At 51.1% G+C, this 12169-nt stretch overlaps 1 protein-coding gene across 4 annotated transcripts in view; it reads left to right on the forward strand.

Moving 5' to 3' along the window:
- Positions 1 to 12169, forward strand: part of LOC105495006 (TraB domain containing 2B) — a 254818-nt gene that overhangs the window by 192058 nt on the left and 50591 nt on the right. For all 4 annotated transcript variants that reach the window (XR_011621191.1, XM_011764120.3, XM_011764122.3 and 1 more), the window contains exon 4: positions 5472 to 5646. Coding sequence is in view for 3 of the 4 variants with exons in the window: in XM_011764120.3 (XP_011762422.2) it covers positions 5472 to 5646 (175 nt within the window). In the remaining variant the exon portion in view is untranslated. The remainder of the gene's footprint in view (positions 1 to 5471; positions 5647 to 12169) is intronic.

The following is a 12169-nucleotide window of genomic DNA, read 5'->3' on the forward strand; positions in this document are numbered from 1 at the left end:
TTCCCCATGGCCTTTGCCATCCTCTAACACACTATCTACTTGATTCATTGATTAGTGACTATTTATTGGTTGCTCTCCTTACTAGAACATAAGCTCCATGAGGGCAGGGAGTTTGGTCTGTTTTATTCATGGATTTATCTCAACTGTCTGGAGTAGCCCCTGGCCCAGAGCCGGACTCAGTAAACCTTTGCCAAATGAGTGAATGAATGGACGAATGAATGAATGAATGAAATAGTTTATAAATGCTAGACATAGTGCTATGAAAAAGGGCTTACAGTCACATAGGGAAGATGGGGAGATTCAAGAATGAATTGCACCAAAGTGTAATCCTTGCTGTGAGTATGGAGTAGAGGAAGCATTTGGAGCCTGTGGAAGGAACGGCTGATTTAGATGGGCTTATGGGTAGGGCCTGGGACTGGGGAGAGAAGGAAAGATATTTGCAAGATGAGAGGGCATGTAAGAACCTGAGCTGGCCACAGACAAGGGGGCGAATAATGTTCCAGCAGAGGAAACCATGCACCAGTGAGCCAGAGGCGAGAGGAGAATAGGAGAGGGGTGCTGAGAGTGTAGCCTGCAGACAGAGCCAGGCCAGGCCGTGGTGTTCCATCAGTACTTGCCCCCACAAGACCAGGAACTCCTGAGGGTGATGGTGTGCTGCCTATCTCGGTCCCCATTGCCCAGCTTAGGCCTGGCACAGAGCACATGTCAGTGAGTGACTGTCATCCGAGCCAATGTAGGCATGTGGCGTCCCTTGCTGCAGCATAGAGAATGAAAGAGGAAGGAACTGGAGACTTTGCCACAGGACACTCAGGGTCCGAGAGCTCTGACTCAGTGGCAGAGAAGTGAGGGTGGAGAGAAGAGCCCTGACACCACGAGGCTCTTAGGAATCTCACTACGAGTGACCGCCTTCATGGCCAGGCCCACCCTGCTTCATCTGCTGAGGGAGACCCCCGTGAGTCCTGAGCAGCCAGGGAGCTCTATGGCAAAGGAGGCCCTGGTCATGACGGGATGGTCTGGCCATGATGTGGCCAGGAGGGCGGGAGTGTGCAGGACAGGGTGCTGGCCAGACTGTGGCTGACCCTAAGCTGAGAAACGGAGGCATGAGGTGACCTCGGGAGAAGGCAAGCTCAGATTTTCTTTGAGCTTGGGTCCAGACCACTGATTTGTCTTTGGCAAGTGGAACTGCCTCAGAGGTCTCCCGACAGTTCTCGTACTTGAAGTGGGACAGAGTGTGGATGGATTGGGCCACCTGGATTCGAGGAGCAGCCCAGGCTGACCCCAGGGATGCACAGATAGAATCTAGTAGCTTGAGGAGAGACTAGGCAACCCCACCCCACGGTGCAGAAAAGCCTGGTGTCAGGGCAGCAAGGCTGAATCCGGTCCCCAAGGGGATCTGGTGGAGGTGAGGCTGTGTCTGTAGCTGGGGACCTCGAAATCTGCAGGGCACTGAGGATATGGAGGCTGTGGAGCCACAATCCCTTTGCCTGAAGGCTTCAGGGAGAAGGTGATATGAGAACCAGGCTTGGCAGTAGAGTCCGCTAGATGGGGGTAAAGAGGGGATGCTGAAGGGTGGAGAGTGCAAGCCAGAGAGCAATGTGGTCAGAAAGATGCCTCTGGCTATAACATGGAGGATGAGGCAGCAACATCTGGAGGCCAGGGCAGGACAGGTACAGGCCTGGGTGGATAACACTGGGACAGGGGACAGGGGCACCTCACCCTTGGCCTGCATCCTGGCTGCACTGTCCCCACCTGCAGCAGTGGCTGCATCCCTGGCCTCTGCAGCCCCCAGGCCACTGGCACTGTTAATGCCTAGCAACAGCAGGATGATCCAAAGGCCTTCCCCTTGGAAGCCTGGCCTGAGCCTCAAGACTGCCTTAGGTATAGAGTTGCTGCATGCATTTATTGTCCAAACCCAGATAATTTTGAGAGTCGGATACAATTCAAGATCAAAATAATCATCGACCTGGACTGTTCTGGTCAAACCAAGACATGTGGTTACCCTATTAGGTGCCTCCTCTGGGCTCACACATTCCTCGTTGTCCTCTCAAAGCACGAATTCATCGATGTTCTTGTGTGCATATGTGACTCCCCCATCAAACTGTGAGCCTCATCGAGAGCAGCAGATCCAGTCTGAGGAAGCTCTCAGGACCCCTAGCCCAACACAGGGACCGGCTCATGGAAGTTCCCACTGGGTGTCTGTTGGATGGATGGGCTACAGGGAAGGGGTGCAGAGTTTCAGTAGGTGGTGTCCGCAGACCTGAGCATTTGACCATTAGACCTGACGTGGTTCATGGGTCAGGGAAGACTACACTGAATTCATTTCTCACAGCCCCACCCCAGCCCTGTCCAACCAATCGCCTCATCACCCCATCCCTGGAGACCTCACATGTCCTCTTTAAAATGTTATTGTGCATCACGCACTTAAACTTGTCATAGAAGATTTAAGGCCCTCAACAAGTATAATGACATCATTAATTTGCTTCCATTCCAGCCCTGGCCCAAACCCAGGCCTCATCCTTGGCATGGAGCCAAGGCCCATCAGCATGAAACATGCAGAGAATGCCGGCCAGTGGCTGGCCAGCCCTGGGAGCCTGGGGAGCTAGCCCAATTCCTTCATGGCTTTAAACTTTCACTTTTGGGTTCTTGTCCTTGTTAATTTTTTTGACTCCCCAATTAATAAATGGGGAATCATCTTTGTGCACATGCACATTTGTGGTCAGGAAGCATAGGAGGAGGGGCTGGACATGTGTTCAGGTTCCAGGGACCCTTGGAAGGAGAGGGGAAGTGGACTGCCGCCTTCGTGGTACTCTCCGATGGTTCAGAGCCATTTATTTGTCATCTTCATCTTTACCCTCTGCCCAAGGCCACCCTTCACTGGGAAAGGTGATGAAGCCAGCTCCATCCCCAGGCCAGTTGTATAATAGCTGACATTGATTCAGGACTTCCTTTATACCAGGCACAGTGCTCAGTAAGCACTTTCCAAAACTCAATCATTTAATCCCTACAATAATGTGTGTTACCCCCTGTTACCAATATGGAAACTTAGTCTCAGAGAGGCCAAGTCACTTTTTGATTCTAGAGAGACCACTCAGCTAGTAAGCTGCAAAAGAGGGATTCTAACCCAAGTTGTCCTCACTGTCTGACTTCAGGCCCTACGTTCATAACCCCATACTTCTAAGGCCCCTCAGCTCACTCATTCATTCACTGATTGGACAAGTACTTATTTGGTGGTACAACATAGTTTTCACATTATTTTCCATACCTAAAGAACGGGGAGAACCTGTGAGAGTCATATTTCCAGAAATAACTCCTCCCCATGGGCTCTCTGCACTTCTCCCCATTCAGAAGCCTTCAGTGTTCCCCATAGCTGCATCAAGTTCAAGCATGCCCTGTTGTGTTAGGGTTTCCAATCATCACTTTCAAAGGGGGTATGTGGGGGAGTAAGAATTCCATTGCCAACTCTGATTGGGCACTAGCAAGACTGCTGTCTACAGCTATCCAGGTTGCGCACTGCACAAGGTTAGGGGACGTCAGCCATGTTATTGTCTTGTTCATCCCAGAGCAGTGAGTCAGGCCTTTCTGGCAGAGAAGCCCCAAGGTGCATGTACCTTTACCTCTCCTCTCACTCTGGGGAAGACACTAGGCCTTAGCCAGCAGATAGCAGAGGCAAATATCCTAGCCTCCTTAGAGTCCCTTAGGGTTCAGCCTCCATTGACTCCATTTTCCTCAGAAGGAGTGTTGACAACACTGCAGTGGCTCTAGAAGCCATGTGGCTAGGCTGCAGGACAATTTGGGGACTTAAACCTGTAGGAAATTAACCTCCTCGTGCCAGGCTCTCCATCCACCTCACCCTTCAGTTTGCAAGGTCTGGTATCTTGTGCTTTGAGCCTGGGTAGGTGAAGATAGAGAAGTGGAAGAGGGGACATCAGGTGGAGACCATCCTGTGAGCAGGAGTTTGGAGGTTGGAATGACATTGACAGGTTGTGAGGAAAGAGAGAGTATGTTCTGACTCCCTGCCTCAATTTCCTCAACAGCCCCATGCACATATTGGAGGAGACAGTGCAGGAGCACCTGGCCTGTTATCCAGGTTGGAAAGACAAAATGTTGGGAATAGAAGAACACAGTGGGGCAACTGTGGTCAGAAAGGGACAGCACAACTTTAAGTTCAAGGTTCAAGGAATCTGGGTACCTTCTCTGTGCTGGGTGTTGGGGGCCAGGAATGACAAAAGCTCTGTCCCTGAACCCAGGGAGCTCTCTGCCTAGTTCAAGACCCTGTTAATGCTGTTCCCAGGCCGTGTGGCTGGGCGTATAGTGTGGCGTGATGGCAAAACACCTAAGCAGCTCCAAGCTAGGTTGTTGAGCAAACCAACATGGGGGAAGCCGGGGTCCTGGGGTTGAGGTATTCAAAAACAGATGGAGGTGTTTGCATTATGTCCTGGAAAGTGGTGGTGCAGGGATGGGGAGTTGGTGGTGGCAGCAGATGGTGGCTCAGGCATTGGGAAAATCAAAAGTGATGATCCCTTCTCTCATCTCTGTAAGGTGGCATGTGCTGAATGCAGCCCATGACAGCCCCCATCCTCTTACTGAATCCACACAGTATCATCAGTTTCATCTTACAAGTGACAAAGCTGGGACTCGGAAAAGTTAAGTAACTTACCCGGTGCCACACAGCATCAGAACAGGGGGTGAGCTTAATCTTGTACTCAGTGGCCTTCCTGCTGTATTAGGCAGCTCAACTGACCCTGCGCATCCTCTTGCTGAACTAAATTCCTTGTACTTGCCAGCACTGGGCTTGGTGGTGAAGTGAGAGCAGTCAACAAGATGAGCACCGTGCCAGCCTCCCCAGACCTCAGCATCTGCTGAGGTTAAACAGGGCAGAGACACGACGCAGAGCAACACATGTGGAAGCCCAGCAGCTGGGCCTTATCCTGGCGCTGCCAATTCACTAGTTGTGCAACTCTGCACATCCCTGGATCCTTTCCACACTTGCTTGCTTCATCTGTAAAACTGGAATAACAATGCTTATCTGAGAGGATTTTGGAATTGATGAGAAACATGTACAAAATATGTAGCCCACTGTAGGGTCCGCATAAAAGGAAGTTGCCTAGCCCCACTGGGGCTGTGCATATTTATCCTAAGTCCACCTTGCTCCATAAAGAACTGACAGCAGGTCATGCACAGTGGCTCATGCCTATAATCCCAGCACTTTGCGAGGTCAAGGCGGGAGGATTGCTCGAGCCAGGAGGAGTTTGAGATTGGCCAGGGCAACATAGTGGGATTCCATCTCTACAAAATATTTAAAAATTAGCTGGTCATGGTGGTGCATATGTATTTGGGAGGCTGAGGCAGGAGGATGGCTTGAGCCGGAGAGTTGAGGCTGCAGTGAGCCACTGTACTCCAACCTGGGTGACAGTAAGACCCTTTATCCAAAAAAAAAAAAACTGAAGGCAGCCTCTGTCTTGCCTTTGCAGCTGCCCAACTTTATCAACACCACCCTCCCGCCACACGAGCAGGTGACGGCCCAGGAGATTGACAGCTACTTCCGCCAGGAGCTCATCTACAAGAGGAATGAGCGCATGGGGAAGAGGGTCATGGCGCTTCTACGGGAGAACGAGGACAAGATCTGCTTCTTTGCCTTCGGAGCAGGTTTGGGCCAGTGTGGGGAAGGGATTGTTTGCAGAATCCTAGGAGATTTGCTTGGCTCTCCCCTAACCTTTACTTCATCGAGGGAGAAGTCGAGGCCCAGGATGGGGCAGGAAAAGCCACACAGTGCTTAGCAGCAGCACAGGGACCCAAAGCAGTTCTCCTGAGTCGGGTCAAGGGTTCTTCCATAATGTCCCCATGGGAAAGGGGAGTGATGACCCCTGCCATGGCCAAGGTAATTTCTGTGGTGCCTTCATGCCCCAGGCAGCCTTGTGAGAGCCCAGAACTAAAGGCAGCTCCCACTGCCCAGCCCAGCCTCAGGCCCACCCACAGAGCCAGGGGCAAGGCTGTGAAGCCCATGTGGCCCCAGAGGGAGAGGCTGGCTCTGGCGTCCCACAGTCCTGGCTCCAGAACTCAGCCCAACCGCATCACCTTGGCTGGTACCTTCTCAAAGACTCAGTTCTTTCGTATATAAATGGGCAGTGATAGCAATAACTATTTGATGAACTGAAAATATCTACTTTGTAGAATAGTTGTAAAGATTAGTGATGATATTTTAAAAACAACCTGCCACATAGTAGGAACTCAGAAAGGCAGCTGCAATGATCATCATGATGATGATGATACTGGGTGTAAGTGTGATTGTCACATGTGGAACCATGAACTTGATGCTTTCTTCTGGGGGACCAGGCCTCCTCGTGCAAAGGGGAGTCCAGATGTTCAGGTGCAGGGCTCACTTAGCACTTCTCTCCCTGTTCCTTTTCCTTTCATTTTTCCTGTCCTCCCACACTCTTCGTTCCCTTCTATATGGCTGTCCCTGCCAGTAACACTTGTTTACATTGGGACCAGGATACTGTGTTTGCCTCCTGTTACTAACCAGCTTTTGCTCAGTAACTTACAGCAACAGACATTTATTTCTTGCTCATGTTACCCACAATTTGGGTTGCCAGAACTCACTTCCTGCATTGTGAGAATTAATGAGATGGCTCCTGGACATGCTTACCACACCTGGTGCCGCTGTGTTCCCTTCCCCTCCTGCCACCCTCATGCCACCCTCCATGGCGAGCAGTCTAACCTACAAGGGCCCTTGTGGATGTCCTGGTTTTGTAATGGGATATGTCCACTGTTTGAACATTCACCCCTAAGGGCAAGAGCCAGGGGCACATCTGCTGGGCCTCGTCCCTCCTTTGCAGCCCTCATGTAGTAGAAACACAGGGGAGGGGCTCAGAAGTAGATACAGTCCTCCCGGGAAAGCCCCTTTAAGGCACAGCAGCTAGGCAGAAAGAGTTCTGGGTTCACGCGGGATCTCTGCCATGGCCTGTTGCGGCCTCCAGAAAGTCTCTTTCCCTCTTGTAGCCTTGGTTTACTCATCTGAATAGGAGGAGCCAGGACTCACTTGGGCCATCTAGGATTCCAGAGCTATTCAGCCATGGGTTTTAGAGAGGGGAGGGATTCCTGTAGGGGGTCTAGAGGCAGGAGCAAGACCTTGACTGGCAGCATGGAGAGGGTAAGCCACTCTCCAGCTGCAGGGCACCTGTTGGGAGCTCGGTGTGAGTCAGGACAGCTTTGAGGACTGTGCAGGGAAGAGCCCCCTCCGGCTCCCCCACCATCCAACTGCCTCATCCGCCCTCCCTCCTATAGACATCAGGGCAGGGCATCCTGCTCTGGGACAGCCCCCAGTAGACTCCAAGTGGGGAACCACCCTGAGTCATCCAGCCCCCAGGCTCCTCCCCACGCCTAGGGGGAGCCCCCAGAGAGTGCAGTCAGTGAGGGGCCCTCATTCCACACACCCCACCTGAGTAGTCCTGCCTGCCCGGGACCCAGGAGCAGAGTCTCCCGGGGCTGAGGGTAGCTACCGCCAGCTCTGTCTGTGAGCGAGAAAGCAGGAAAGTCTAACAGTGAAAATCACAGCAGTGAGGGCAGCCGTGGACACTAACCTCTTTTTCCTGAAACCCTAGGTCTGTGGGGGCACAGAGGTCCACCCCAGCACCAGGCCAGCACACAGGCATCATGCCCAGTGCCAGCTTCTCCCATCTCCAAAATGTAGTCAGTCCCCAGTCAATCCTGTTGACAGGCCACCAGAAAGACCTCACACACATCCACTCTGTCCGTGCCCACTGGCAGTATCCCAGTCCCAGCCTCCTCCTCTCCTCCCTGCCTCTGTACTGCTCCCCACACTGCGGTCAGTGAGTCGTGCTGGCTTTGTCTCCCATGCTCGCCTCAGATGTGGGGCACCACTTAATCATCGCTGTGTCTCTGGTAGCGTGTAATAGGTTTTGAGCTTGCTGTGTGAATGAAAGAATGAAAGAGTGAAGAAATGAACGTTGACCAGGGTGTCCCATCCTGGTCTCCTCTGGGCTGGTGAATTTGTAAGGATAGGCCAGCAGTAAAGTCAGGGCAAAGGGAGACTCGCCTCCACTCTTATGAATCCACTCTCCAAAAACAACAGATCTGAAGCCACGTGCAGATCCTGCTGGCAGTTGCTACTTCTCCTGGCTCAGCCATGCCGGGAGCAAATGGCCCACTCTGCACGGCAAATCTCCTTTCCACCCGAGAATCTCCAAGCTGGACAGAGCCTCTGAGCTTGAGCTGCCCACCCCATCCTAACTGTGGGAAAACAGGTCCACAGAGGACACGGACATGAGCAAAGCCCCCAGAAAGTCCAGGACAAGGCTGGAACTGTACCCCAGGCCCAGGATCTATGATCCAAGGGCTCTGTTTTTGTGTGTGGGACATTGAGCCAGCCCTGTGGGCCTGTTACAGAGTCAGCGTATTGGCATGGAACACATCCGCACGAAAGCTGTGGTGAGGGAAGTCCACTCTGGCCTCGTTACATTCTTATGATCATGTAATTTCTGAGTCCTACATCCGGTGACAGGCTGGCTTATGTGCAGAGCTGGGACTAAGCACTCTCTTGGTGGAGTGCGACCTGAAGACATACCCGCTCCACTCCTCACCCACTCACCTGGGGGCCCCTGCAGTTCTGTCCCAGGGCTGCTGGGCAGTGGGGACCCTGGGACCCAGCTGGGCTCTTGCAGCCCATCACCTGCCAAGTCCCAAAGAACTCATAAGACCCCCAAGGCTATGTATGGGATGTAGGAAGGGTCTATACTACCAGGAATGCACCTGTCCATCCCCCAGGCATGTGTCTGCTCATGCAAATGTCTCTCAAGCCTAGAGTCCATGGGTGTCTCTAAGAAATATCTCAGGAAGTAGAAACATAATTATAAGACACACCAGTGACCCCCCAACCCAGCCTTGCCAGGTGTCCAAGCCAGGGCCCTGCTGGGGGCTCTTCTGTCATTCCACCACAGTCCCAGCCTCAATGTCCAGCTGCAGTTCCTGAAAGCTCTGTGGTTCTAGAGTCTGGATGGGGCCAAGCATGCGAAGGTGAGAGATTGAGCCTCCACCTGCCTGGCCCCTCCAGTGCTTGTTAGGACCCAACCCTGGCCCAGCCCAGCTCCAGAATCCTGCCCTGAGAGCCTGCGAGGACAGACAGGGATTTCCAGTGCTGACAGCAATCTGGCTTCTCCCTTCTTCTGCTCTGAGGGGGCTTCAGTGCAAAGGGTAAGAGCTTTGGGGTCAGGAGGCCTGGGTGTAAAGTGTGGCTCTGCCACTGTGAGCAAAGAGATGCTAGGAAAGCCATTTCACCTCCAAGGGCCTCAGTCCCTCATCTGTAAAACTGGGACAATACACCTGCCTCATGGGATTGTGCTACATACACTCATTCTAGAACACAGTATTAAAACGCTCTTCCATGGTGGAAGGGTTCTTATCATAAAAGCCCTTACTATGTGCCAGCCACCATTCCAGGCTCTCTGATTACATAACACTATGTGTTTTATGATACTCATTTTGCAGATGAAAACAAAGGCTCACGGAAGATGAACGGTTTCCTCAAGGCCATGGAGGCAGACCTGCCATGTGAACCCTGGCCTCTTGAGTCCCAGGTGTGGCCATCTTCCTTGCACGTGGTGCCCTTGCTGTATACGTACAAAAGTGTTGATGATTTTGTGGAAACACGTGCCTGTTTAGCTGGTGCGTCTCATGAAATACTCTTAGCATCTGTGATGTTTCTGCAACCTGGCACTGTGTGACCTCTTCTGGAGGTTACTCTGCAGTTCGGGGCGGGTGGAGTGCAAATGTGTGACAACCTTAAGCAGGCCTGGGTGATGCTGAGGGGCCCAGGTAAGCCCTCCCTATCCTGGACATGGCTGTGGCCAGTGTACAAGCCCAGATGTTCTGGAAGGAGCCAGGCTGTGGCCATGGAGGGGCGTGTCAGCCAGAGAGGAGAGAAAGCTCATTTTCTGTCTGCTGGGCTCCTGTAGCTGGACAGGCTGAGCCTCAAGAGCCCCCCAATATTTTCTAGTCCACTTGCTTGTAGATCCTCTGGCCTACAATTAACAGAAAAATAAGTACAAGGTGGTGAATTCTTTATTAGCTAAATTTATTCCGTTTACAGGTTTATATTCTGACATTATCTCCTTTCAACTGTGTTTGAAGTTAAAATATTCCTTACTTAAGAAAATTAAAAAGATGATAGTGGAGGCAGATAAGAGTCTCAGAGTCCTTACTTGGCAAAATGAAAAGCTGGTAATTACATTGTTCTCCCCACTCACCCACCTTTTTTTTTTTTTTTTTTTTTTTTTTTTTTTGAAGTGAGAAAGAAGTGAGCATGCTTGAAATGTGATTAAGAGAATATTCTAGGATGGGTGAGGCTGATGATACAGGAGAGAGGGGGAACAATGATAAGCCCGAGGTTCCAAGAAGGCAGGAAGGTGGGGACCAGAGCTTGGGTGCAGGGTTGAGGAGGACGCCTTGGGTGAAGGAAGACACCTCTTCACCTGTAACTGAAGGGAAGGAGGGAGGAGGCTGGCAGGCGAAAAGGGAGAAAATTCTCAGCTGATGGCTTCTAATCAGAGCACCACTGTCTGAAGTAGAAGGTGAAGTCATCCACAGAGGAAGAGGAGAGAGAAGGGAGGATTCTTGGTTTGAAGAGGTGAGACTCTTTGACATAAGAGAAACTGGCCAGAAGAATTGACCAGGACAAGAAGTTAAAGATGTTTCCTCCTGTGGGCCATTATGATTGATTGGTAGCAGCTGCCTGGAACGTGATGGTATAAGATGATAAAGTCACATCAGAGCTCAACAGAGAAGAGGCCCAGAATGATTTGTGATGTCTACTGGGGACTGAGATTAGGGCACATGCCAGCCACAAATCTGCTCTGTCAATGCTAGGAACACAGAGGATGCTGACTGGCAATGAGGGCCCGTGAACCTGCCAAGTCACAGGTGTGAGATTTTCTCCAGCAGCACCAAGCAGCTGGGGTGTAAAGGTGGATGCTGTCACCCAGGCCTATGTGCTGATTTTATCCTAGCACCCACTGCTCAGCGATCATGCCATTGCATGTGAACTACTCCAGGACAGGGCGCATATGCCTCAGAATTGCTGACACTTAGGAGATGTTCTCTGAGGACATACTGGACCAAATCACACAGAATGAAGTTCATTCCATTGAGTCAAGGTATCTCCAGGCCCAGTTGCGGGGGTGGAGGTCCAGTCTTACGCACTAGAAGAAAATTACAATTTTACCCTTGGTTCCAGGGAAACAGGTTTCTCAGGATATTTACTTGTTCAGCCATCCAGAAATCTAGCATTCTTTTTTCCTGGACTAGAATGAGTAATGTAGGAATTAGAGGAGCTGGGTTGGAGACATGAGCAGGACTCAGGGTTGGACCAGGTAACCTCTAGGAACCAGTGGTTATCACACACTCTCCGTCCCTAGCACATGCTATAATCTGAGTATAATTCTAACTTCTGACATTCCAAAATCCTTGACCCTAACATGCTGTTGCTCTAAAGTTGCACAGCTCTAACATTCCAGCATGCTATAATCAGAGCCTTCTAACATGCTAGCATTATTTGCTCCAACCACTCTTGGATTTCTTGGGAGGAGTATGCAGCTAAGAGCCTTCCAGGAATGGAAATCACTCTATGCAGGACTGTTGTCACCCGCTGCACAGGGAGCAGAAGTCCAGGCAGAAGGCAGAACTTGAAGAGTTAAAAGACAAACAGTGTGAGCACCAGAGACAGAGAGACTGGCTCCGTTACCCAGGCACCCACACATTTGGTGCATGCAGCCCCCAGGCTCATGCCAGCCTGTTTCTACCCCAGCTAGAATGCTGCAGATCCATAATCCAAAACACACCTGTGAAGCTGGGACATAGAAGCAGATCAGAGGTAAAGACTCAGGCTTGAGAGAAGAGAGAGATACAAGACCAACATACAGAATACCGTTAACACCTTTTAAAATTCATAACGATAGAAATTGCTCCCTAGAGAGTAGACACCATGCTGCTTGAAAAACTCCCATATCCATCAACTTATGTGGCCCTTCCACATCCTCAATTCCTCTTGGAGGGAGACAGAAGTGGTATTTATTATTCCATTTAGCTGATCAGTAAATCCAAGTACAGATGGGAAGTCAGAGAGTCTTAGAACTGGAGTGAAATGGTGGTCACATTG

The sequence above is a fragment of the Macaca nemestrina genome, chromosome 1, assembly GCF_043159975.1.
Source record: "Macaca nemestrina isolate mMacNem1 chromosome 1, mMacNem.hap1, whole genome shotgun sequence".
NCBI classification, from domain to species: domain Eukaryota; kingdom Metazoa; phylum Chordata; class Mammalia; order Primates; family Cercopithecidae; genus Macaca; species Macaca nemestrina.